General features: G+C 49.0%; 1 protein-coding gene across 2 annotated transcripts; it reads right to left on the minus strand.

Annotated features, from left to right (window-relative positions):
- Positions 1-8,197: 8,197 nt before the first annotated feature.
- S1pr5 (sphingosine-1-phosphate receptor 5) lies at positions 8,198-15,745 on the minus strand. 2 transcript variants are annotated; one of them, XM_076575789.1, is made up of 3 exons: positions 15,434-15,745; positions 13,616-13,744; positions 8,198-10,454 (listed from the first exon to the last, which is right to left on the minus strand). In XM_076575789.1, the coding sequence occupies exon 3, from the start codon at positions 10,370-10,372 to the stop codon at positions 9,170-9,172; it is 1,203 nt and encodes a 400-aa protein (XP_076431904.1). In that variant the 5' UTR covers positions 10,373-10,454; positions 13,616-13,744; positions 15,434-15,745; the 3' UTR covers positions 8,198-9,169. The 2 variants fall into 2 exon arrangements, with proteins under 2 accessions (XP_076431904.1, XP_006987076.1); XM_006987014.4 differs by lacking the exons at positions 13,616-13,744; positions 15,434-15,745 and adding an exon at positions 12,829-13,224.
- Between the last annotated feature and the right edge of the window lie 11,932 nt (positions 15,746-27,677).

A 27,677-nucleotide genomic window follows, 5' to 3' on the forward strand; every position in this document is an offset into this window, starting at 1 on the left:
TTTGAACCCTGAATCTCCATCTACCCAGGGCTGAGATTACAAATTTGTATTCTCTCACCTAGCTTTACTTATTTTTCAAATTAATTTTTAAAAATTTTATGTATATTGATGTTTTGCCATGGGATGTCAGGTCCCCTGGAACTGGAATTAGAGACACTTGTGAGCTGCCATGTGGGTGGGTGCTGGGAATTGAACCTGGGTTCTCTAGAAGAGCAGTCAATGCTCTTAACCATCCAGCCACCTCTCCAGTTCCCAGCTTTACTTATTTATGTTTGAGACTGTGTAGTCCAGGCTGGCCTTGAATTTAGAGTGATTATCCTGCCTCCCAAGTGCTGGGGTTTTTAATGTAGCCAGCCACCATGATTGACTATATAATTTTTAAGTTAGTGTATTTGTGTTTAGCAACTGAGTAAAGAAAGGAATGCCAGGAAAAGATGTTGGTCCGTGTGGGAAATTCCTGGAAACCCCAGGTGAATTCAGCCTTTTCAATGTTCATTTTCAGGACTTGAAACCAATGCAGATAAAGCTGCAGTCCCAGGCTCCTACCAAGATGGCATCTTATCACACTCTACCGTGGTGGTGTAGTCCTGACACCCTGGCTAAGACCACAATGTCTATTTCTCTAAGTCCAATCTACAGGCCCTGTGAGCTGGCTGTGGAGATTTATCAAAGCTCATTCATGTGCAGATATTTATCACATGACAATGTAACTGGCAAAGTGAATCAAAAGTCTAATTAATCTTATCAATAAAACCAGGAGTCAGCTATTAGGGTAAAACCTGAAAACACAGAGAAGCAGAGGAGCAGCCACCAGTGACTTCCTACCTCTCCGGATCTTCTGCTGGTTCTATTTCTGCCAATTGAAAACGTCTCAATTGTCATTTTAGGATCAACTCAGAAAGCTTTTCTACATAGGTCTTTAATGTTTTACTCTGTTTGTGTGGTAAAAATATCCACTCTAAGATATTATCTTCTCTCTGAATTAAAATTCCTGTAGGGGAATGCATAAAAGGTAAAATAACCAGAATGCAGTCAAACTCTGGATCCAAACAACCCACATGTGCATACTATAATTTCTTTTCTACCAAAGCCAATTCTCTCTCAACTTCAGCTGATAAATTTCTTGGACTATTTAAGTCGTTGTCACCTTGTAAGGTTTGAAACAAATTACTCAGTACTTGAGTTGTTAACTCAATTATGTGTCATAGCCAGTTAATGTCTCCCAGCAATTTTTGAAAGTTATTAAGAGTCCACAATTGATGCCAGGCAGTGGTGGCACACGCCTTTAATCCCAGCATTTGGGAGGCAGAGCCAGGGCTAGGTAGATCTCTGTGAATTCCAGGAAAGGCACAAAGCTACACAGAGAAACCCTGTCTCAAAAAAACAAAAAAAAACAAAAACAAAAACAAAAAAAAAAAAAAAAAAAAAAAAAAACCTCTCCTGATTTGTACCTTTTGGGGTTGAATTTTTTATAAACCTATTTTATATATATTAATAGAATCTCCTCTTTATATTTTTTCAGGAGCAATTTGTAATCCCCAACAAGGCAAAATTTTCTTTACTTTTTTTTTTCTTTACTTCTTCAAAAATTTTCTCTAAAGTATCTACATTTGAATCAGCTAGTAAGATATTGTCCCTGTAACAGTTAATTATAGATTGAGAAAACTGTACACAAATCATGTCCAATGGCTGTCGTACAAAATATTGGCACAGAGTGGGGCTGTTTAACATTCCTTGTGGGAGAACCTTCCATTGATATCTCTTAACAGGCTGAGAATTATTATAAGTAGGCATTGTGAAAGCAAATTTTTCTCTATATTTTCTTGTAAAAGTATAGTGAAGAAACAGTCTGTTTTAGGGATTTATTTTTATTTTTATTTTTATTTTTTGGTTTTGGAGACAGGGTTTCTCTGTGTAGCTTTGTGCCCCTCCTGGAACTCACTTTGTAGACCAGGCTAGCCTTGAACTCACAGAGATCTGCCTGCCTCTGCCTCCCAAGTGCTGGGATTACAGGTGTGCATCACCACTACCACCACCACCACCACCACCACCACCACTACCACCACCACCCAGCGAAGAAACAGACTTTTAAATCAATGGCTATAATAGAACATCCTTTAGGTAATAGAGAAGGCAAGGGAATTCCAGGTTTTAAAGAACCATTTGGCTGAAACACCTTATTAACAGCTCTTACATCTGTTACCACTCTCCATTTTTTCAGATTTCTTTTTCATAACAAATACTGGAGAATTTTAAGGACTGGTCAATTCCTTAATGTGTTGAGCATTTAGCTGCCCCTGTATCAGCTGTTCTAAGGCCTGCAGTTTCTCTGATGTCAAAGGCCATTGTTCTACTCAGATAGGTATGTCAGTTTACTAAAGGTAGGGCTGTTGGTACCTTTGAAAGATCAACAGCTGTTGTGCCTTGTTCTTGTACAACCTGAATGGTTGGTGACTGTTCTTTATAACACCTTCTAATATTTTTCCCAGAAAAATATGTTAGTTTATGGTTTGTTTCTGAGATTGGAAGAATGTTAATCTGGGTATTCCATGGCTGTAACAAATCATGTCCCATAAATTCATTGCTATATTAGCCACATATGGCTTTAATGTTCCTCTCTGTCCTTCTGGCCCTATACATTTGACCCATTTCACACTTTGCTTTACCTGAGGTAAAGTTTCAATCCCTAAAAGCTGAACATTTACCTCCTAAAGAGGCCAATTTGGATGCCAAGATTCTGGTGCAATTATTGTTACTTCTGCTCCTATGTCTATAAGACCTTCAATTACAATGTCCTTTATTTGTATTTTTAGCTTTAGTCTTTGATCATTTATAAAAGTTTGCCAAAATATTTGCTTTATAGTTTCTCCTGAAATTTTTGTTTTATTTTTTAAAGCTGTACTATCATCCAGAGCAGTATGTTTTTACAATAGATATTAGGTCCTTTAATTGCTCTGTGGAGGAGTTTCCCCCATGGTGACAGGGAATGACTGAGCCAAATTTGACATGGGGGCCTGTGAGAGGCCCCCTAAGGCATTTCCCAATGGCAAAGGGTTACCTTGTCTGTCCCTTGTTGATCTGCATTCATTGGTCCAGTGTCAGCCTTTGCTGCACCTTCTGCATACTCTAGAAGGCTGGGGCCTTCTGTTTGGATTATTCCTCCAAAAAAAAAAATGTTGTTTCTAGGAATGCCCTGTCTACAGTCCCTTTTTAGGTGACCTTGTTTGCCACAATTAAAACAACTGGCATTTTTATTTTTTTCTTCAAGCCTCTGGAAACCATCTCTCCTATCCAAGCATTATCATGGTTATGAGATTCAATATTGACTGTATCTCAGATCCATTCCTCTCAGGGTGCTCTTTTTTCTTTTTCTTTTTCTTTTTTTGATCTGGAACTGATTACTGAACCCAGGGCCTCGCTAAATCCCCAACACCCCCCCCCCTTTTTTGAGACAAGGTTTCTCTTTGTAGTTTGGGTGCCTGTCCTGGATCTTGCTCTGTAGACAGGGCTGGCCTCAAACTCACAGAGATCTGCCTGGCTCTGCCTCCCAAGTGCTGAGATTAAAGGTGTGCGCCACCACTGCCTGGCTAGGGTGCTCTTCTTGTCTTTAACAGCCTAATTACCCATTTGCATTGTGAATTAGCTTTTTTTTTTTCCCCAAGAAAGGGTTTCTCTGTGTAGCTTTGTGCCTTTCCTGGAACTCACTTGGTAGCCCAGGCTGGCCTTGAACTCACAGAGATCCACCTGGCTCTGCCTCCCAAGTACTGGGATTAAAGGCATGTGCCACCACTGCCCAGCAAATTAGCATTTTCAAAAGCCACAAATTCAATTATTATTTGTCTAGCTTCTGAATTTGGTATCATTCTATTTACAACTGAAGTCAATCTTTGTAAAAAGTGATTGAAGATTTCTTATGAGCCATGTATAACTTTAGTAAATGGCTCAATTCTCTTTCCAACTTCTTCAACTCTGTCCCAAGCATTCAAAGGTGCTGTGTGGCATATAGCCAGGGTGTGGTCATCATATAGAGACTATTTTTGTATATCAGCATATTTGCCCTCTCCAAGAAGTTGGTCTTGGGGAGATTTCAATACCTCTAGCCCTACTCCCTTGTTCAGTGGTCTTAGCCTCATCTTTCCACCAGGTCCTCCACTGTAATTGAGGACAAGACTTCAATACTGCTGTACCCAAGTCTCTCCAGTCTTGTGGGACAATTCTGCTACTAGTTGACCATGAATTTAACATCTGCTTCACAAAAGGTGAATATGAGAATATTGCTTCCTTAAATCTCCTCAAACATTTCCACAGGAATCCAGACAGCTCTTGCATAGCCTTGGGGATACCTGTCATTTGGAAGTTGTTCCCACAAGGTGACTGGATAAACTAAGGGTGCTTGATAACCTTGGGCTGTTACTCTCTAATTTTATAATGTAATGATGAGGTTTGTTCTCCTTTAAATTCCTCTGTGTCTGAATATCTCTATGATCTGTTTTAATAAGTTTTTCTAAGGCTTGTATCTTGGAACTCAACATTTTTAGGGATAAAACAAGAATTATCAAAATGATACTTAACATTATGTCAATCCCAGTTGAGTTGATTTAGGAGTTGGAGTGATGACTCGGTGGTTTTGAGGACTTGTTGCTTTTTATAGAGAAAGGAATCTGGGTTCCATTCCCAGCACCCACATGATAGCTCACAGCTATCTGTAACTCCAGTTCTAGGGGACCCAATGCCATCTTCTGACCTCTGTGAGCACCATGCAGGTAGGCAGTGCACAGACATGCCTGCAAGCAAAACACCTATATACATAAAAGAACATAAATAAACCTGGATGGGGCCACACACATCTGTAATCCCAGCACTTAGTAGGATTACCTACAGTTCAAAGCAAGCCTGGGCTACCTAGCAAGACCTTGTATCAGAAAAGAAATGAATAAACGATGAAAAAAGGAACAGTTTTAAAAGACATTTACCACAAAGGAGCAGAAGGATTGAATGTTTGAGAACAGCCGGGGCTGCATACTGAGGCTCTGTCTGAGGAAGCAAACAAACGGGCATGGTGTCACAAACCTTTAATTTTACCACTCAAGAAGCAGAGACAGGGGCTGGAAAGATGGCTCAAAGGTTAAGAGCACCGAGTGCTCTTCCAGAGGTCCTGAGTTCAATTCCCAGCAACCACATGGTGGCTCACAACCATCTGTAATGAGATCTGGCGCCCTCCTCTGTATACATAATAAATAAATAAATCTTTAAAAAAAAATTAAAAAAAAAAAAAAGAAGAAGCAGAGACAAGCAGATCTCTGTGAGTTCCAGGCCAGCCTGGTCTACAGAGTGAGTTCCAGGACAGTCAAGACCTCACAGGGAAACCCTGTCTCAAAAAACAAAATAATTTAAACAAAACAGAAGAATGATGTGGACAGATGAGTGTGGTGCACACTTGTAATCCCAGCACCTTGGGAGCTGAGGGACAAGGGTGGAGTTTTTGTTTTTGTTTTTGTTTTGAGGCAAGGTTTCACTGTATAGCCCTATCTCTACTGGAAATCCCTCTGTAGACCAGGCTGGCCTGGCTTGGAACTCACAGAGATCCCCCTGCCTCTTTCTCCCAAGTTCTGGGGTTAAAGGCATGGGCCACCACCGCCCAGCTAGGATCAGAACTTTTTAAAAATAATTCATTTGTAATTTATGTGCATTGGTGTTTTGGCTGCAAATCCGTCTGTCTGTGTGAGAGTGTCAGAAACCCTAGTACAGAAGTTACAGACAGTTGTGGGCTGCTGTGTAGGGGCTGGGAATTGAACCCAGATCCTCTGGAAGAGCAGTCAGTGCTCTTAACCGCTGAGTCATCTCTCCAGCCCCATAGGGTCGGAAATTTTAAGGACATCCTTGGCTACATAGTGAGTTCAAAGCCAGCCTGGGCTACAATAGTGAGACCCTATTCCAAAAACAAAAAACAGAATGAGAATTTTGTGTTTCAGGTCATTTTCCCACAGAATACTTCTGGAAGTTCCCAGAAAGTTCCACCTTTTTAAAATTAATATTTAAGTAGGGAACTGGGTGTTTTTTAAATTTAGTGTCAGAATCTCTAAATTCACTGCTGTCAAACCACCAAATGAACACACCAGGAAAGGTATGAGAACTGTGGGGAGGATCCCTGCTGTGCCCCCAGGCTTCGCAGGAACTTGCCTTCGAGGAAAGAGACTCAGGTTTTGTTTTGTTTTGTTTTTTGCACACGTGGCCTACAGCCCCAGCCTGTGCTCATCACCATCACCATCCGCTTTCATGCTCCTTGTAGTTCCCATGATGGTCTCAAGGAGGCACGCTGCACCTTAGCCAGAGGCCAGAAGCCGCCAGCCCTCTGACTGATGCAATTCCCAGGACTGCTGCAAGGCGGCACCCTGCACTTTAAATATCCTTCCCCTATCCACACACCCCTCCCTGCACCCGCCCACCAGCCAGGCAAGTGCCAGGGGTCCTGAATGCTTCTGGGGACTTGCTAGGGATGGCGTGGGAAACAAGTGTTTTGGGGACACAAATCAGAGCTCTCTACTGCCCCCAGGCAACAGTGCAGAACCTTGGAGGGAGTGTTAGTCAAGTCTACCCAGACCCCTTTAAGAGCAGCAAATACCAGGTAGACAGACCTCTCCCGCATTGGGGCCCCCGAGGGTCACCTTGCTAAGACACTGGGCCGCCCACGCGGGAACTCAGCATTTACAGTTTTTTTTCATCTACCAAATGGAGGGTGACGGCTGGGACTGTAACTCTGTGAGGCTTCTGCAAGCATGCATCAAGTCCGGGGTTCTATCCCAGCACAGCACAAGCCATGTGTGGTAGGGCACACCTTTACCCAGGAAACAGAACTCACAAGTTTAATAAGGTCTTTGGTTTCATAGGATGTTCGAAGCCAGCCTGGGCTACAAGAAATATTGTCTCAAAGTGGGAGCTGGAGTGAGTGGCCTCAACACGCAGAACCAAGGAGTCCGTGGACCTGCGCAGAAATGAGCAGTGAGCAACCACATTAGTGCCCAAGACCATGTGCCCATCCAGATGATTATGGCCAGAGTTGACAAGGTCACAGGCAGGTCTAATGGCCGGTTTAAACCTATGCTATCTGTGGGGTGGGCAAGTAAGATGACTGATTCTCCGGGTGGCTAAGGCTGATGGAAGAGTCTAAAAGAACTTTTCACCAGAGGACATAGGGTAATATTTGTCATAAATAGTGAGAAACAGCTGGGCAGTGGTGGTGAAGGCCTTTAATCCCAGCGCTCGGGAGGCAGAGGCAGGTGGATCTCTGTGAGTTCCAGGCCAGCCTGGTCTACAGAGAGAGTTCCAGGACAGGCTCCAAAGCTACACAGAAAAACCTTGTCTTGGAACCAGCCCCCCCCCCCAAAGTGAGAAACCAAAATAAATAAATAAAATGGATGTGAGGTGGGGGTGGGGTTGGGGGTATGTGAGATGCTGGGAGGTACACAGGTGTTTGCTGCACCTTAGGATCCATGAGGTGGAGGGAGAACACTGAGGAGAGTTGTCCTCCGACCTCCACACTCCTGCTGTGGCCAGTGGGTGCCCACACATACACATCGGCACAGCATACATAAGTAAGTAAAACTGTTAAAGACAAGGTCTCTCCCAGGCGGAGACAGGAGAATCTCTGTGAGTTTGAGGCCAGCCTGGTCTACAGAGCGAGATCCAGGACACACAGGGTTACACAGACAAACCCTGTCTCAAAATACTGGGCAGGGGAGGGGAAGGACAGGGTCTCACTATGTAGACCAGGCTGGCCTGAACTGATATGCCTGGGAGTAAAGGAATCCCCCACCAACTCCAGCCCAAACAAAATACCTTTAATTCTAGCACTCAGGAGTTCTAGGCCAGCCTGGTCTACACAGCGAGTTCCAGGCTAGCTAGGGCTGCACAGTGAGAGCCTATCTCCCAATAAATGAATAATAAATAAACAAATTTTAAGGTTTTTAAAAAAGATTTATTTAGTTTATGTGCATGAGTGTTTTGCCCGCATTCATTTCTGTACACCATTTTATGTCTGGTGCCCGTAGTTCAGATGAGGGCACTGGATGCCCTGGAACTGACGTTACCATTGGTTATGAACCGCCGCTTGGGTTCTGGGAATGAAACCCAGGTTCCCTGCAAGAGCAACAAGTATTCTTAACTGGTGAACCATCTCTCCAGCCCCAATAAATAAAACTTCTTTTTTTTTTTCAAGGCATGATTTCTTTGTGGGATAGCCTGGGCTATCCTAGAACTAGTTCTGTAGCTCTGTAAACCTGGCTGTCCTGGAACTCACTCTATGTAGACCAAGCTGGCCTCAAAATCACAGAGATGCCCCTGCCTCTGCCTCCCAAGCACTGAGACTAAAGGCGTGTACCGCCATTGCCTAGCAAATAACTTTTAAAAATGATGATTAGGGCTATCTGGGGAAAACAAAATAATAAATAAATAGATGCATGCATTTATTCTGGAAGAGCACACTGAGGCCAGCAGCTCAGGTGTTTTATTGTAGTTGTATTTTGTATGAAGACCTGACTCCACGCTCTGAGAGCCTGGCGGCTGAGGTCTGGCTGGGCTCCAGGGTCACATTTTTTGAACCAGGCTTTACCTTGCTGTCTTTCCCCACAACCCTGCCTCGCTCTACAGCCAGTCACTCATAGCGCCAGCTCTTAGCCCACCTTATCTAGACTTCACCTGCTTCTGAGCGTGCCTGGAGCCCCCATTTACAAGATCCTTCCTCTGGAGTTACAGGGTACCTGTGGAGGTCTGAATCCTGGCAAGTTCTACCTTGGTTTAGAAGTCTCTATGGCTTCCACCTGACTCAGCCGGGTCACAGGCCTTCCTCAGGGCCCACAAGACTTCCCACAAGCTGCCCTTTAATCTCGGGTCTCCTCAACTTCTGCTCCAGCCACCCTGAAAGGCTCTGCTTCAGGGGTTCCCAGCTCAGGTTACATCACCACCTCTACACCTTCCCATCCCTTTCTTCCTCTCCGTACTGTCCGTGGCACACCCACGAGGGGCATGCATTTTTGTCTGCTCCTGTTAGGGGACAGTCAAGCCATTCCCTTCCCTCTTTTCTGTCCCCGCTGTCTTCAGCTGTTTCCTACAGATGATGCGCTTTTTCTGAGAATCAGTCTGCTTTTGCGAAGGGCGACCGAGGGTTAGAGCATCAGTCTGTAGCAGCAGGTACCAGGGTCCGGTCGGCGGTTGCTGCTCCCCGACTGCCGGTGGAGCAGCTAGTGTCCACCCTGTCCCGATGAGGAGACGAGTGTTCTGATGGGCTGGAGCTGCGATCCAGGCTTGGTGGCAGGCAGCGTCTCAGGCCACCCCCCGAAGGCTCAGCAGCACTGGGGGATCGCTGCAAGCTGTTGGAGGAGCCTTGGCTGCAGGGCCCGCGGCCACAGCAGAGCAGCCGTAGGAGCGCGTGGCGCAGGTCTCGGTTGGTGAATGTGTAGATGATGGGATTCAGCAGTGAGTTAGCCATGGCTAGACCCAAGAAGGGGTCGGCCTGCAGGAGCACCGGACACGCGCGAGCTGGGCACGCGACATCCAGCAATAGCAAGAGAAACAGAGGTCCCCAGCAGACCACGAAGGCTAGGAGCACCACGCTGAGCGTGCGGAGCAGGGCCAGCGACCGTGGCGTGTGCCGCGATCGCGAGGACGTGGTGGCCCTGCGGGACCCGGGCCGTGCCCTCAGGCGACGCGCGTTGGCCCGCACCTGGCAGTAAATCCTTGCATAGAGCGCACAGATGGCAGCCAGGATGCCCAGGAAGGCCAGCACGCAGAAGAGCACGTAGGCCTTGGCGTAGAGCGGCAGCACGGTGGAGCAGGTCTCCAGGCGTCCCAGACAGTTCCAGCCCATCGCCGGCAGCAGCCCGAGCAGCAACGACGCGCCCCAGGCGGCCACCGCCAGCGCCAGAGTACGAGCGCGACTGGCGGCGGGCGCGGGTCCCCGACGGGCCATGGTGAGGTGGCGCTCCAGCGCGATGGCCAGGAGGCTCAGCACCGACGCGGCGAGGGCCACGAAGACTCCCCCCTCGCGCGCGAACCAGAGCGCGGGCGACAGGCGCAGCGTGAGCGGCCCCGACAGCAGGATGTTGGTGGCGTAGGCCGCCCCCGCCAGCAGGTCCGACAGGGTGAGGCTGCCCAGGAGCAGGAACATGGGCGCGTGGAAGCGAGGGTGGCGGCCCAGCACCAAGAGCACCGCCAGGTTCTCCAGCACGATGAAGGCGCACACAGCCAGGCACACGACGGCATCGGCGCGCAGACCGGCGCCGGGCTGGTAGCGCGCCCCGCGGAGCTTGCCGGTGTAGTTGTAGTGAAGGGCGATGACCTCGCTCACCGGCGCCGGCCGCAGCAGCCCGGGATCCATGGGCCGCCGGCCGCCCGCCCGCCGCCGCGGAGAGGTCGCTGCTGTGTCCCGCCGGTTGTCCACCCGAGCACTACGCGAAAGTCTACGGGAGGCAAGGACAGTCAGGATCTAGAAATCCCGGAGAAAGAGGCCTGGAAGAGGGTCTGTAACCCCTGTGCCCTCCCACCCCCCAAAAGTTGTCCTCTGACCTCTACGTATGAACACGAAATAAAGAAAAGTTAATAATTTGTTTTTAAACTAGCCATGGCGGCCACGTCCCTGTGATCCAGCAGTCTGTCCAGAAGCAGACAGGAGGACAGCCTATCTCGGAAAGTTGGTGGAGGAATAAGCGGGGCCTTTTGGTCACCCCAGCACTTGATAGATAGGTGGAGGCAGGAGGGTCAGTAGTTCAAGGTTATCATCAGCTACAGAGGAAGTCTGAGGCCAGTCAAGTTGAAATTAAAATAAAAAGAAACTCCCATAACACAAAAGCGGAGACACATCCATACTCACTCATACACAATGAGAATTCAGAAAATCACGGCTGCAGAGACAGGTACACACAAGGCAAGAGCGCCACACAGATGAGGGCCCAGATGCACCCGCCCAGCTCCGGGGCCGTTGCTCTGTGGAAGACTTGGTGCCTGCACCCTGGAGGCCCTGAGTTCCAGCCCCAGCACTGACTCCCTCCCTCCCTCCCAAAAAGCTGCACACTCCCTCTTAACCAACCGCAGGGAAACATGAGAATACATTTCTACATGAAACATTCACACACAGATTCAATGACAGAAGGCACCACAGGGGCTCAGCCCTGGGAATGGCTCACACCCTGTACAGGCCACAATTTCACAACCTCCACCCACAGCCAGCCTGGGGCCCAGGGCCCCTTACCGCGCATGCTTTGATTGTCATCAGCGTTTGCATGTTTAAAAAAAAAAGAAAGAAAGAGAGAGAGAAATGTCATTCCCTCAAAGCCCCAGTGAGAAAGTTAATCCTGACCGCTCATTGCCCAGTGTGAGAGCCGCAGGGAACCCTCAGTAGAGAGACATTAAATCACAATGGCTTTTCTAACCTGCCAGCAACCCTTCGAGCCTCTCAGGGATTCTTCCTTTAGTCCCAGTTTACAGAGGAGCAAAAATGGGTTCCTAAAGAAATAACTTGCAAGGCTGGCAAGAGGGCCCAGTGGGTAAAGGAGCTTGCACCCAGGCCCGATGACTTCAGCTTAATGTCTGGAACCCACACAATGTAAAGAGAGAACCAACTCCCACAAACTGTCCTCTGACCTCTACATGCGTGTTGTGGCATGCATACATTCACAGTCCCACCCAACCATCCACCAACACACACACACACACACACACACACACACACACACACACACACGTAAATGAGCTATGCAGCCCCTGACTGGCCTGGAACTTACAGTGATCTACCTGGTTCTGCCTCCCAAGTGCTGGGATTAAAGGCGCACACCACCATGTCCTGTAAATTTTTACAAAAAGAAAGCCTTGCATAGAAGCCTTGGACTCTATTTAAGTAGAGGGCAAGGGCCCAGGTACCTCATGCTGGCCTCAAACCAAGCAGCTGAAAATTACGTTGAATTTCTCTCCTCCTGCCTCCACCTTCTGAGTTGGGAGGTCACAGGAACATGCCGCCACCCCAGTTTATCTGGACATGCATCCCTCCAACAAATGAAGCAAATCCTAGGGCCTCTTAGTCCCATTGTACATATGACCAGAAGGAGGCTCCGAAGAAATGCCTCGGGAGGCAGAGGCAGGTGGATCTCTGTGAGTTTGAGGCCAGCCTGGTCTACAAAGAGAGTTACAGCCAGGGCTACAAAGAGAAACCCTGTCTCAACAAACAAACAAACAAACAGAACAACAACAACAACAAAGTAAATCCAAAGGTGTCCTTCTCTCTCACAAACACAGCCCCACAAAAACAGTGACATAATTCACAGAAGTCCCCCTAGCAGATAGAAAACCCGGGCCCTCGGGACAGATTTTTCAATACCAGGAAGACAAAGGGACAAAGAGGTCCCAGGCAGCTTCAGAGTCGCACCGGGGACCAGCTGGGAAGGCAGACAGACTTGGAGGTACAGGTTGGGCCACTCTGGGTGCCGGAGAGGCATCAAATACAGAGGCGCCGGTCACCCAGCCTTCTCTGCTCTGGTACACTCAGTAGAGAGTCGGTCAGGATTTTTGTACCAACACCTGACCTGCCTGGGAAAAGTAAAAGTTTGCAGGAGCCCAGCCAGGGTGAGCTGGAGGATTCCTGGGGTCTCCACTGCCTCCCAGCAGGGGACCTGCGAGTGCTCCTGGGGTTTTCAGTTTTCTCTGCTGGGGGTGGGGGTGGAGGAAGGTCTAGGATAAAGGATCTAGAAACCCCAGCAAGGAGCGCTGTGCCCTTCCAGCCCCGCAATCACTCCAAGGAACCTAGTCCTACTTTCTTCAAGGTCCCCAGGGCTGGACACTTACCTCTGCGCCCGGGTCGTGCGCCCAGGGCTGTGCGCCTGGGTACACTGCACAGCTGCACGGCAGGCCGGGCCGGGCTGGAGGTGGCAGGCCTGGGGGCGGGCCCGCGAGGCGGGGTGCCGGCGATCGCCAGCAATTGCCCCCTCCTCCTCCCAGCCCCGGTTGCCAGCCTGTGCCACCCGCCGAGGCACCGGAGAGCGCCCCAGCGGCGACTGGTACCAGCAAGTCCTAGCTTCTCCCTCGGGTCCCCTCCCAGGGACACTCGGGGTGGGAGGGCCCCGAATCGTGGGGAAGGGAGGACCTTTCCAGGTGAACCACTCCCCTACTCCAATTAAGGGGTTCAATCTGTCCACTGAAGCCTGGACCCCTGGGCCTGCATCCTAAAGACACCTAAAGGGCGCAGTATCTGGACAACGCAATTTACGAGATACTTTAAGTGGGTGCGGCTGCTGAAGCCTTGAGTCCTCACGGGGTGCTCCAGAAGCACAGGCCCCTCCTCCACTTTCCCACCGTTCTCAGGGGCCACACGGGAGGGGCGGGTGCAAACGGGATGAGGATGGGAACTTCCAGGTCCCCAAATAAGTAGGATCTGACCCCTCCCGCCCCTCAGCTGACCCCTCCCGCCCCCGCAGCTTCTGTCCCCGCCCCCACTTCTCCCAGCCTTTAAGATCTCAATCACCGGGTATAGATAGCATTTGTTGTGTTTTGGGGGACAGGGATTTTTTGTTTTGTTTTGTTTGTTTTTCCAAATAGGGTTTCTCTGTGTGGCCCTGGCTGTCCTGGAACTCACTCTGTAGACCAGGCTGGCCTCGAACTTAGAGAGATCCTCCGGCCTCTGCCTCCCAGGTGCTGGGATTAAAGGTGTGCGCCGCCGTCACCACCCGGCTAGGGACAGGGTTTGAGGTTGTCTCCGGCACTTCTGAAGAAGTAAGATAATAAATGAATGTCTACTTGCTGTGTCTCTTCCCTGGGGTCTATTTTAAAATTTCTTAAAATTACGCTTATTTATGTATTCGTGTGTGTGTGTGTGTGTGTGTGTGTGTGTGTGTGTGTGTGTGTGTGTCGTGTCATGTGTATGGAGATCAGAGGACAACTTGTCAAAGTTGGTTTTCTATACGTCCTCGCCTTTTGGGTCCCCAGGATTGAACTCAGGTCCTTAGGCTTGGCAGCAAGCACCTTTACACACTGAACGGTCTCTCGGGTTCCTTTCAGAGCTTCTTGGTATGTTTCTCCCTGTCTCTGTCTGTCTGTCTGCCTGTCTGTCTCCCTGTCACTCTCCCACGCCCCTCCCAGGCCACTCCTCCAGCAGGCTAGCCTCAGCCGGCTCTACACACACACCCCTTTAATTCCCTGGAGATTCCTGCCATGGCCCAGCTCTTCCAACCTCGGGCCAGCGGCCACAGCCCGGTTTCTGGGTCTGTTTGGATGACCTTCCTGCGGACCATACCCTTTGCCCAGGGTCACTCCAACCCCAGCTGGCCAGATGTCAGGGACGGGGTGAGAGGTGAGCACATATCAGCATCCATAGGAGGCTGGGGGTGGGAGGAGTCACGAGATGTCCCAGGCTAGGTCACGCCTCCAGTGGACCCTCTTGAAGGGGTCTCCAGTCCTGCCCCCCAATGTAACCCCTAGTGAACTCCAGACCTAGCTGTTCCCAGGGGGCAGAACCGCTCCTCCCAGTTTTAACCAATCGAAACCACCCGCCCCGGCAGCGTAGCCAATAGGAGGGTTGGGGCCGGACCTTAGGTGCTGGGTCCTCACAACTCCAAAGACCAGGCATTTCTCTGGGTGCCTGGGATATGAGGCCCGGGCCTCCCTGGTTAGTAGGCACTAGACAAATGGCTTTTTTTTTTTTAATCAGAGGGGAAGCAGTGTGGGAGGCGGCTGCTTCACACCTCCCAGGCGACAACATCACCTCCTGTGAGCTCTGTCATGCATGGTGAGACTCTTCCGCCCACCACTGGCCGTAGGTCCCAGGCCCAGCGCCCTCCACTCCTGCAGACTCTTTGCTTCCTTTCCCACAGACTGCGACCTGGACTGATGTCGTGAGTTCCACGGGCCACCCATGCTTCTGTCCCTCACTTCACACCTGGAGCCGACACTTATCCCGCTGGGATTGCTCTCTCCCCTGCTCCAAAGCCTGCCGTGGCTCCCTATGTCTCTCAGGCTAAGGAGCCGGCTCAGCCCCACTTCCCGACGTCTATACAGGGAACCCTCTCAGTTCCAGCCCTACTGGCCTCCTTCTTCAGAGAGCCTGGGCCAGTGAGATGGCTAAGCTGGTAAAAGCGCTTGTGGGTCCGCCGGATGGCTCAGCCAGTTGCCAAGCCTGATGACCTGAGTCTGATCCTTGGAAGGAGAGCCAACTCCAGAGAGTTATCCTCTGACCTCCACAGGAGCACCATGGGGCTGGAGTCCCTGGATACACATGCGCATACACACACACTCATCGTACACACACACACACATACACTCATCAAACACACACACACATGCACATACACACACACTCATCAAACAAACACACACACACATGCGCATACACACACACACACACACACACACACACACACTGAATTCTAACACATAGAAGAAGAAGAAAACTTCAGACCTTGGAATCCGCCAGCACTGTTTCCCGAGGCTCACCTCCTCACAGAGACCTTGTGTACTTTAACCCAGAGGACGAGGTCAGAGTCAGTCACTTTGAGGCCGCTGAAATTTCAGGGTCACTGTTGGACACTGACTCTGCATACAGCAGGAGTTCTGTCAACTTTTGTTACCACTGTATCCCAGCAGAGGATTGGGAAGGGTGACATCCGCACCCTGGCACCCACAACTCTGCCCCAGTCCCCACTCCCACCCACAGTACAGCTGGAGTCCGGCCCTGGCCCGCACTCCTGCCACAGCCTGCCCCCAGGCTTGTCTGGGCCACTCGCCTGCCCAGCCTGTTCTACACAAGATCCCCAGGCACAAAGGGCGCCACGCCCATGCTGTGCCCACTCCGTGGGAGGCAGGGCTGGCCTCACCAAGGGACAGAAATGTGCTCCCCTCAGAGCACCACCAGCCTGCCTCAGAGCCGGGGGGATGCGAGGGGCCGCTGGTTCTCACCCTTCCTTCCCACTGCCTTCTGCAGGCCCCAACGTGAGCAGGGTGGGAAGTGTGGCCTCGAGTTCACAGGGCCAGGTGAACTGCTCAGGGTTTGGGAGTTTCACGGAGGCTGGAGGGCCAGTCAGGAGGGCTAACTCAGTCTCCTCACGAGCTTGGCTCCTCAGCTCAATGCCCTTCCCTCAAACAGCAGTGGTTATTGTGTGCTTCTCTCTTGTTTAGTTTGGGTTTTTTCCGGGGAAGGTGGATGTACACCAGCGCCCCGTGTGTGCCGTGGGGTGTCACAGGACAGCCCCCTGGAGTGGTTCTGCCTCCACGTGGGTTCTGGGGGTAAAACTCGGGTTGTCAGCTCTGATGGCAGACTCCTTGGCCCACTGAGCCAGCTTGCTGATCCATGAGTTTTGTTTTGGGAGACAAGGTCTCCTGTAAACTAGGCTGACCTCAAATTCCGGATCCTGTTGCCTCCACCTCCCCGGCGCTGGGATGGCAAGCATTCCCAGTTCTGGGGCTGGAACCCAGGGCTTTGTGCATGCCAGACAAGAGCTCTGCTGACTGAGGCCCAGCACCAGCCCGGCTGTGGTGTGGTTCTTGGCAGGCAGGGATCCCCGTGGTCTCTAAGGCCAGATGTGGGGGTGAGGAAAAGGTAGTATGGGGCTGGGGGACACACCTTCTCTAAGGTGCGGCGTGAGTCTGAGGCAAGATTCCACCTCTCTCCTCTCACCTGTTCCTCCTTGGGCTTGGAGAACTCTGCAGAGGAAAATCTAACCTCACCTTCCCACAAGGCCTCCTGTACGGCTCCGGCTCCAGTGTGTTTCAAAACAAAGGCAAGCACTTGAGGGGGAGGGGAGGAGGCCCTGATTGTTTCCTCCGGGTGACCCCCTTCACCCCTTCCCTCCCAAGCACTAGGTTTGGAAGCCTGGAGTCACCCCTCTGTCACCTTCATGTCACAGGCTAGGGGAGACAGGGAGAGGAGAGGAGAGTCACGCAGCAGGCTTGGACCAGCACACGCAAAGGCCTGCAGACTGGAAAGCACCCGTGGTAAAAGACATGGAATTCAGTTTGGCCTGGTGTGAGATTGGCCTAGGGCGAGGATGGAACACGGGTGGGGTGGGGTGGGGGTTGGTGGTGGAGGTGGGACAAGAATCTGGTCTGGCCAGGCCTTGAATGCCAGGCCTACCTCAGGAGTGTGACTACCTCCTCACTGGGAGGCTGGCCACTGCTTGCTCAACCTCTCCGACCTGTTTGCTCACCGGTGAGATGCAGACGTGAGAGCGGTTTTATGTGACAGTGACCTTAATCCCAATCCTGCCAGTGAGAGGAGGTAGAAGCCAGAAGATGGTGAGTTTAGGGCCAGCTTGGGCTATGTACCAAGACCTGTTAGGAAGTAGAATGTCCACCGGGCAGTGGTGGCGCACGCCCTTAATCCCAGCACTTGAGAGGCAGAAGCAGACAGATCTCTGTGAGTTTGAGGCCAGCCTGGGCTACAAACTGAGTTCCAGAACAGCCAGGGCTACACAGAGAAACCCTGTCTTGAAAAACCAATAAAGGAAGGAAGGAAAGAAGGGAAGAAAGAGAGAGAGAAAGACAGAATTCCATCCTCAGCCTTCTGGCTGGGATCAAAGGTTAAAATAGGAATTTCAGGGCTGGGGCAGCAGTCAGTGAAGAGTGCTTGGCCGGCAAGAGGAACCCTGGGTTCCCCAGCACCACACGAACCTGGCACGGTGGAACACACCTGTGATCCCAGCACTTCCGAGATGGAGGCAGGAGAATTAGAAGCTCCAGCTCAGTCTCAATTCAAAGGTAGCTCCAGACCAGCCGGGGCATGTGAGACCCTGTCTCAAAAAACAATAAAGGGGCCTGGTGTGGTAGTACACGCCTTTAGTCCCTGCACTCAAGAGACAAAGGCAGGTGGATCTCTGAGAGTTCAAGTCCAGTCTGGTCTAGATGGCAAGTTCCAGGACTACACAGTGAGTTTTGTCTAAAGTAAAAAATAATAAAGAGGGCCGTAAGATGGTTCAGCAGGCAAGAGCACTGTTTCTACTGCAGAAGACCCACATTCAGTTCCCAAGACAAATGCTGGGGTGGCTTATAGCCACTAGCTCCAGACGGTGTAACTCCAGCTCCAGGGGATCTGATGCCCTCTTCTGGACTCTGCACGTCCTGTACTCATGTGTACAGACACAGACTTGTAGACATACACAAATACACATAAATAAAAGCAAATCTTTAGCCAGGTGTGGTGGCACACGCCTTTAATCCCAGCACTAAGGAAGCAGAGGCAGGCAGATCTCTGTGAGTTCAAGGCCAGCCTGGTCTACAAAGCAAGTTCCAGGACAGCCAGGGCTGTTAAACAAAGAAAAACAGAGAAAACCCATCTCAAAAAAAAAAATCTCTAGAAGAAAAAAAAAAATTAAAGGACTAGAAGAGATAGCTCAGGAGATAAAATGCTTGCAGTCAAGCCTGCCGACCTGAGTTTGATTCCCAGGACTCCCGTGGGGGAAGGAGAGAACGGATTCCTACAAACTGTCCTCGACCTCCACACCTGGATGTACCATGACACACATGAACGTGTAGATACATGCATCTACACATAAATTGTATACATATATGTTATATATCAGTGTAGCCCTGGCTGTCTTGGAACTCACTCTATGGACCAGACCGGCCTGGAACTCAGAGATCCGCCTGCCTTTGCTTCCCGAGTACAGGATTAAAGGCGTGCGCCACCACCGCCTGGCAGAGTGTGGCTTTAACAGCTCTGAGATGATATAATTTACACACTATAAAATTCTGGGTCGAATGTGTCGCTGTGCCTCTGTCATCCCAACGCCCAGCGCTCAGCAGGCGGAGACAGAAGGATCAGGAGTTCAAGGTCATCCTCAGACTGCCCTGGGGTACGTGGGCCTCCTCTCTCCACCCCTAAATCACTGATTTTAGTATTTTATCAGAGCCATCTAGTGAGTGTGAATACTGTCTCACTGTGCTCTGAACACTTCCTACTCTCATTCATTTTTTTCTTGTTGTTGAGACAGGGTATCATGACGTAGCCCAGGCTAGTCTCAGACTCACAGAGATCCTCCTACTTCTGCCTCCAAAGGGCTGAGATAAAAGGCGTGCTGGTGCCTGCCTCATTTGGTATTAGCAGTACTCTCTGTCAATGGTCCCTACTTTGTTTTGAGGCTGTTTGTTGGGGTTGGGGATTTAGCTCAGTGGTAGAGCTAGCTAGCATAAGGCCCTGGGTTCGATCCTCAGCTCTGAAAAAGGAAAAAAAAGAGACTGTTTTGTTTTAAAGTTTATTTATTTACTTAAACACGTGTTGGTATCTATCTGAGCACATGTGTGTGAGCACATGTGTGCCTGTGTGTGAGCCTCTGTATGTGCCTGTGTATGAGCACATGTGTGTGTGTGCCTGTGTGTGGGCACATGTGTGTGTGCCTGTGTGTGGGCACATGTGTGTGTGCCTGTGTGTGAGAGCACACCTGTGTGCCTGTGTGTGGGCACACGTGTGTGCCTGTGTGTGGGCACATGTGTGTGTGTGCCTGTGTGTGGGCACATGTGTGTGTGTGCCTGTGTGTGAGCACATGTGTGTGTGCCTGTGTGTGTGCACATGTGTGTGTGCCTGTGTGTGCGCACATGTGTGTGTGCCTGTGTGTGAGCACATGTGTGTGTGTGTGTGCCTGTGTGTGGACACATGTGTGTGAGCCTGTGAGGCTAACCCCAGTGATCCTCCCATCTCTGCCCTCTTTGAAGCTAGGAGGGTGCTGGATCAGAACTCGGGTCCTTTCGATGGTGCCCCCGGCACTCACGATGGCTGGGCCATCTCTCCAGCCTCTGTTGCTTGCTAATTTACTTTTGTATCTCTGAAGCAGGGACTCACTGTGCTGTGCAGGCTCGCCTGAAGCTACGTAGACCAGGCTAGCCTCCAACGTGAGGCAATCCTCCTGCTTTGCCGTAGTTGCTGAGATGACAGGCACACTCCGTTATGCCTGCATCTGAATCACGGTCTCTGCCATGCTGCACAAGTGCACTGGGGTCCCTGCTTCCTCGGCCTTCAGAGTAGCCGGGATGAGGGGTGTGCGATGGGTGTGCACTGCTGTGCCCGGAGCCCGTGGTGTCACTGATCACACCTCACAGACATCATTCTTCCTGCCCTCCCTCTGCTCACAGCGCTCTGTGGCTCCCTACTGCCCTCTGACTGGAGTTCAAGGCGCCATCTGGCTCCAGTCCTTGTTCCCCAATACCAGCAGCTTCTGCCGCTTCACCCTGAACCTGGGGCCTGCTCCTCACCTTCAAAACAGGAGACCCGGTCAGACAGGTCAGAGTTCGAGTCCTGGCTGCAGCTCTCTGGTGTGTGTGTGTGTGTGTGTGTGTGTGTGTGTGTGTGTGTGTGTGTGTGTTCAGGGGGTGAGCCTCAGTTTCCCCCTGAGGTTTTGAGACAGGGTCTCATTTTGTAGCACAGACTGGCCTGGGACTTGCTATGTTCAAGGCTGGCCTTGAACTCACAACGATCTACCTGCTTCTGCCTTCCAAGTGCTGGGATTAAGGGATGTTAATTAAGGTGGCTGCTTTAAAAAAAAAAAAAAATTTGCCGGGCGATGGTGGTCCACACCTTTAATCACAGTACTCAGGAGGCAGAGCCAGGCGGATCTCTGTGAGTTCGAGGCCAGCCTGGGCTACCAAGTGAGTTCCAGGAGAGGCACAAAGCTACAGAGAAACCCTGTCTCGAAAAACCAAAAAAAAAAAAAAAAAGAGAAAAAAAAAATTTGTTTTGTTTTGTTTTTTTTGTAAGTGTATGGATTTTTTTCCTGCATGTATATTTGTGTACCAAGTGCATGCCTGGTGTCCATAGGGGCCAGAAGAGCCCATTAGATCACCTAGGTATTACAGGTGGTTGTGAGTCACCACATGGGTACGGGAAATTGAACCCAGGTTCTCTGGAAGAATATCCAGCAGCCATTGCTCCTATCCGATTCTTTTTTTTTTTCCTTTGAGACAGGGTTTCTCTGTGTGTAGTCCTGACAGTCTTGGAACTCTGTAGACCACGCTGGCCTCAAACTCACAGAAATCCACCTGCCTCTGCCTAGTACTGGGATTAAGGGGCATGCTACCACTGCCTGGCTTTTTTTAAAAAATGATTTATTTATTTTTATTTTACATGCATCGGTGTTTTGGCTACATCTATGCCTGTGTGAGGGTGTTGGGTCCCCTGAAACTGGAGTTACAGTTGGAGCTGCCATGTGGGTGCTGAGAATTGAACCAGGGTCCTCTGGAAGAGCAGCTAGTGCTATTAACCACTGAGCCATCTCTCCAGACCCCAAATTGAGCTTGCTTTTAAAGATATATATGGGCTGAAACGATAGCTCAACATTTAGGAACATTGACTGCTCTTCCAGAGGACCCAGTCTCACTTTCCAGCACCCACATGATGACTCACAACCATCTGTAACTCCAGTTTCAGGGATCCCCAAGGCACCAGGCATGCCGGTGGTGCAGACATACATGCAGACAAACCTTCATACACATAAAATAACATAAATATATGTTTACATGCAGAGAAACGTTCATACACATAAAATAACATAAATATATATTTTAAAATCCTATCATTGGCCGGGCGGTGGTGGCGCACGCCTTTAATCCCAGCACTCGGGAGGCAGAGGCAGGCAGATCTCTGTGAGTTCGAGGCCAGCCTGGACTACCAAGTGAGTTCCAGGAAAGGCGCAAAGCTACACAGAGAAACCCTGTCTCGAAAAACCAATAAACAAACAAACAAACAAACAAACAAACAAACAAATAAATAAATAATTCTATCATTGTCCTCTTCACTCAGCAACCAATTGGAAAGAGACCCAGTTATCACCAGAGCAACACCAGAACGCCACCTGACGTAAACAACCTATCAGCTGGCTTAAAGGAAAATAGGCTGCTCTGATTGGCCAGGCTGAGCAGGCTGGGGGCGGGCTCTTCTCAAGGTCGGTGTGAGTGCCTCTGTGGACCCCTAAGGAGTCCTCAAATGATAGTAAATTGCCTCCCTGGCATTGAGCTTTTTAAAAGCCCACAGGCTCTGAAAAGTCAGAAGTTCAGGTTGGGGTTGGTTGGGGTTTGAGAGCCTTCCAGACATCACGTGGTTCCACTGAGTCACTGCCCTGAAACAAGACCACACTTGATGGCTTGGTGGCTCATATTGTTTTTATTGCTCTTATGAAAATGTAATTCCGTATTGCTTTGCGGAGTACAATTGAGAATTGTAATTAATATGAGGTATCATTTCCCTACCGGGAGCTACCTGGCCTCCCTCCCTTCCTGCCTGGACTTGACTTTGATTGCGTTTCTAGCTGTGCATCTCAGCTCCGTTTTCTTTTCTGGTTTTTGTTTTGCTTTGTATTTTCAAGACAGGGTTTCTGTGTAGCCCTGCCTGTCCTGGAACTTACTCTGTAGATCAGGCTGGCCTTGAGCTCAAGAGATCCGCTTGTGTCCGTCTCTTGAGCACTGGGACTAGAGGTGTGCGCCACCACCATCCAGCTGTTTTTCATTTTGAGAAAAGTTCTCACTGTGCAGCTCTGGCTGTCCTGGAGCTCATAGACATGCTCCTGCCTCTGCCTCCGGAGTGCTGAGACTAAAGTCGTGCCTGGTTATCCTGGTGTTCTCGTGTTTCTTGGTTTATCTTTTTGCTTTGGTGAAAGTAACTTTCACAGAACGTGAGAAATAATAGCAGTTCTGATTTAGTCCATGTTGTGACATGTTTTGCTTGGTTGGTCTTGACACTGAGTCTATGTTTTGTGTATGAGTGTACACCCTCAGATGCTCCCAGACCTAGGGAAGGATGTCAACTATCCTGCTGTTGTTCAATGCCTTGTTCCTGAATCTGGTGGCCAGCAAGCTGCAGAGATCCCCACAGCACTGGGGTTCCAGGCATGCTGGCCACACCCAATTTTTATGTGGGCGCTTGGGACTCAGATTTTCCTTTTCTTTCTTTCTTTCTTTCTTTCTTTCTTTCTTTCTTTCTTTCTTTCTTTCTTTCTTTCTTTCTTTCTTTCTTTCTTTCTTTCTTTCTCTCCTTCTCTCTTTCTCTCTTTCTCTCTTTCTCTCTCTCTCTCTCCCTCCCTCCCTCCCTCCCTCCCTCCCTGCGCAGGAAGATATCATAAGAACTCAGCTGGTTATGGCAAAGTCACTACCTGGAGGAATCAGGGAATTCCTCCAGAGGAAGCCAAATCCCAAGGAGCTTTTGGTGTTACTTGGCTTGTTATATATCAGCTGTCTTCTGTTATGAAAATCATATGTGCCTTCATAGTTTTCCCAATTGACTTTTCCCTAAAAAGGGCTAACAGTGTAGACTGATCACTCTCTGGACATACACATTCCAGGTATTTGGAGAACAGCCTCAGGAAAGGCTTTCTCTGGAATCAGATTATCTCCCTTAGCCACTTTCAAGGACTACAGGAAACACCACCCAGGTGGGCGCCCATTGTTAGTCCCAAGGGGACTAACAATGATAACAGCCCACATACAAGTCTCCTGACTTACGGTAAAATGCACAAGGAGACACCGCCTAGGAGAGGTGGATGTTAAGTGATAGCTTTACACAATTTAGCTCGGACCCTCCCTTTATATACCGAGACTTCCAGGGCACGAGGAGAGAAGAGAAAAGAGAATGGAAGAACTAGATGGGTAAGAACTTGAGAGGAACGAACTGAGATGGGGAAGAAGTAGATTGAAGGGCTAAAAGAGAGGACTAGAGGAACGAGATGGAAGATAAGGAAGAGCTAGATGGGGAAGAACAAGATGAGGAAGAGCCAGATGAGAGAGAAGGAGACGAGAGAGGAGCTGATAGGGGAGAGAACTAGATAGATGAGAACCTAGAAGGGACAGAACTAGATGAAGGAATTAAGATAGAACAAGGCAAGAAAGGAGCTAGACATGAGAACAGAACTGAAGCTGTGTATAAAGGATGTTATGCCAGAGGAATTAAAGCAAGTGGACTATAGAGCTCAGTGTGCTGAGATTCTATTTCCTGAAAACAGTCCTTTCCGTTAGTAGTTCTCTCTCCTGAGCCCCTGGGATGTATAATATTAAGGCTGGTCCCTCTAATATTATACAAGACCTCCCTCTCTCCCTTTCTATCTTTTTTCTTTTTTTGTTGTTGTTAGTTTTTCTGAGACAAGTTTCTCTGTGTAGCTTTTGGAGCCTGTCCTAGAACTCACTCTATTCAGGCTGGCCTCGAACTCACAGAGATCAGCCTGCCCCTGCCTCCCAAGTGCTGGGATCAAGGGTGTGCGCCACCACCGACTGGCAGGGACTCAGGTTTTCATGCTTGCACATCGAGTGCTCTTATGTCGTGTGTAATATTAAAAGAATCAGCTTTAATAATGTACTTCCTAGGGGCGCAGGAGAGAAACTATGAACAGTGAGAATGATTTTCAGGAAAAGAATCTAAGTACATCGAGCTCTTTTCTAAAATTTATATTTCTATTATCAGCTTGATACAGTATAAATTCTTATCCTAATAGTAAAATGTTTCATTGAGGTTTACCCAGTAATTGAGTAAAACCAAAACTTATTATAAGCCACAGTCATCCTAGGGTCCCCCCTGCTATGTAGCCTCCATGGATCTGTGGGTTGTAGTCTGACTGTTCTTTACTTTATATCTAGTATCCACTTATGAGTGAGTACATACCATGTTTGTCCTTCTGGGTTTGGGTTACCTCACTCAGGATGATTTTTTCTAGTTCCATCCATTTGCCTGTAAATTTCATGCTGTCATTGTTTTTCTCTGCTGAGTAGTACTCCATTGTGTATATGTACCACATTTTCTTTATCCATTCTTCAGTTGACGGGCATCTAGGTTGTTTCCAGGTTCTGGCTATTACAAATAGTGCTGCTATGAACATAGTTGAGCATGTATCTTTGTGGTATGATTGAGCATTCCTTGGGCATATGCTCAAGAGTGGTATGGCTGGGTCTTTTTTTTTTTTTTTTTTTTTTTTAGAGTACACCAAAAGGGTCTTTTAATCACCAATTTAGTGGCCTTGGCAATTAAAGCTTCCTATGTATTTCCCAGGCTCCTTCCTTAGCCACAGTTTGGTGGAGGGATGGCTTTGTAATTATGAGATTTGAAGGCCTTTACACAATATGGCTGAGTCTTGAGGTAGATTGATTCCCAATTTTCTGAGAAACTGCCATACTGATTTCCACAGTGGTTGTACAAGCTTACATTTCCACCAACAGTGGAGGAGAGTTTCCTTTGCTCCACAACCTCTCCAACACAGACTGTCATTAGTGTTTTTGATCATAGTCACTCTGACAGGTATAAACTGGTATCTCAGAGTCGTTTTGATTTGCATTTCTCTGATGATTAAGGATGTTGAGCATTTCTTTAAATGTCTTTCCGCCATTTGAGATTCTTCTTTTGAGAATTCTCTGTTTAGCTCTTTAGCCCAATTTTCAATTGGACTGTTCAGTATTTTGATGTCTAGTTTCTTGAGTTCTTTATATACTTTGGAGATCAGTCCTCTGTCAGATGTGGGGTTGGTGAAGGTCTTTTCCCATTCTGTTGGCTGTCATTTTGTCTTATTGACTGTGTCTTTTGCCCTGCAAAAGCTTCTCAGTTTCAAGAGGTCCCGTTTATTAATTGTTGTGCTCAGTGTCTGTGCTGCTGGTATTATATATTTAGGAAATGGTCTCCGGTGCCAGTGTGTTCAAGAGTGCTTCCTACTTTCTTTTCTATTAAGTTTAGTGTAACTGGATTTATGTTCAGGTCTTTGATCCACTTGGACTTGAGTTTGTACACTGAACTCTTTAGTCCACTTGCTTTAATTCCTCCTACAGTCTCTAGCTTTACAGTTATACACCCAAACAATCACAGTCCTCCCCTCCAGCCAGTCCCCAGGCCTGAATTCCTATAGGGTCATTAAGGCAGGTAAGAGTTTCCTCAGGCAGTGATTGTCAGGCTTTCTTTTACGATCTGAAAATGGAGTGATTAGAGGGGTCTGTAAAGTTAGTAAGGCTGTAGGAAAGGAGGGTCCAAGCTAAATTGTGCGAAGCTATTACTTAAGGTCCTCCTGGCACGTGACTTTAATTCCAGCACTCGGGAGGCAGAGGCAGGCACATCTCTGTGAGTTCGAGGCCAGCCTGGGCTACAGTGTGAGTTCCAGGACAGGCTCCAAAGCTACACAAAGAAACCCTGTCTCAAAAAAGAAAGAAACAAACAAAAACAAGACAAAACAAAACCCCTTAAGGTCCACCTGTCCTTGTGGAATTTACCTTAAATCAGGAGACTAGCATGTGGTGGTCTGTACTGTTGTTCCTGTTAGTCCTTGAATGTGGCTAAGGGGGAATCTGATTCCAGTGCTGAAAGGAGAAGAAATGGATGGGCCTGAGAAAAGGAAGTCTTTCCTGAGGCTGTTCTCCAAATACCTCGAACGTATGTATGTCCAAGTAGTGATCAGTCCACACTGTTAGCAATTCCTAGGAAAAAATCAACTGGGAAAGCTATGAAGGCACACATGATTTTCATAGCAGAAGACAGCTGATATATAACAAGCCAAATAACACCAAATGCTCCTTGGAATTTGGCTTCCTCTGGAGGAATTCCTTGATCCCTCCAGGTAGTGGCTTTGCTATAACCAGCTGAGTTCTTTTTTTTTTTTTTTTTTTAAAGATTTATTTATTTAGTATAGTGTTTTATCTGCATGTATGCCTGCAGGTCAGAAGAGGGCAGCAGATCTCATTACAGGTGGTTGTGAGCCACCATGTGGTTGCTGGGAATTGAACTCAGGACCCCTGGAAGAACAGCCAGTGCTCTTAACCTCTGAGCCATCTCTCCAGCCCCCAGCTGAGTTCTTATAATACATTCCTGCGGTCCATAGCACGAGCGTGCGTGCGTGTGTAACACGGAACATGTGTGAAGGTTACAGAACAATTTGGGGGGTCTGTTCTAGTCTTCCACCATGTGGGTCTAGTGGATCAAACGCAGGTTATCAGACTTGGCAGCGAGCACTTTACCCAGCCCAGCGCCACTGAATTCCCTCTTTCTCGTCTCGTGTCTTTCTGTGGCAATGAGGCAGTGAGCTGTAGCCGGTGCAGGTACAAGGTGGAGGCAGCTTTGTCCGCTGGACCCTCTACATTTGGTAGGAAGTCGCATTAGACAGAAGCAAATTTAATTGTTCGTTTGTTTTTGAGACAGCAGGTCTCTGTAGCCCAGGCTAGCTTCAAATTCCCCATGTCACCAAGGATGACCTTGTTCTTCCTGCGTTGTTCGATTAAGGGGTTCTCTCTCTCTATTTCTTTCTCTCTCCTTTTAACTAGGGACTCAGCTCAGGCACCCATGCTGTGCAGACACGAGAGGCATGACAGTCTGGCTCCAGACATCGGGGGAGTGAGGAGGAGGAGGGTGATACGAAGTGACCGGCCGAGAGAACACCTCCCTTCCCTCTGATAGTCATGTCTTCTTTAATGTGTCATTGGTGCCAACAATGCTCACTGGGAGGGAGTTCAAGGTGAGATGTGTCTCATCCAGGGTGGGGGAACTGGGTGGAGGTCATGGAAGAAGTTTTGAAATGGCAGAGAGACTTCACCAACTTGAGAGTCAATGACACAATGTCCCTGGGAGGAGACCCACCTCACACAATCATCCCAGGAGACCCACCTCACAGAGCCATCCCGGGAGACCCACCTCACAGAATCATCCCGGGAGACCCACCTCACAGAGCCATCCCGGGAGACCCACCTCACAGAATCATCCCGGGAGACCC

This window comes from Peromyscus maniculatus, chromosome 7 (genome assembly GCF_049852395.1).
Source record: "Peromyscus maniculatus bairdii isolate BWxNUB_F1_BW_parent chromosome 7, HU_Pman_BW_mat_3.1, whole genome shotgun sequence".
NCBI classification, from domain to species: Eukaryota; Metazoa; Chordata; class Mammalia; order Rodentia; family Cricetidae; genus Peromyscus; species Peromyscus maniculatus.

Excerpts from the sequence above, each read along its gene's own strand:
- S1pr5 (XM_076575789.1), bottom strand. The coding sequence starts at position 10,372 with ATGGATCCCGGGCTGCTGCGGCCGGCGCCGGTGAGCGAGGTCATCGCC.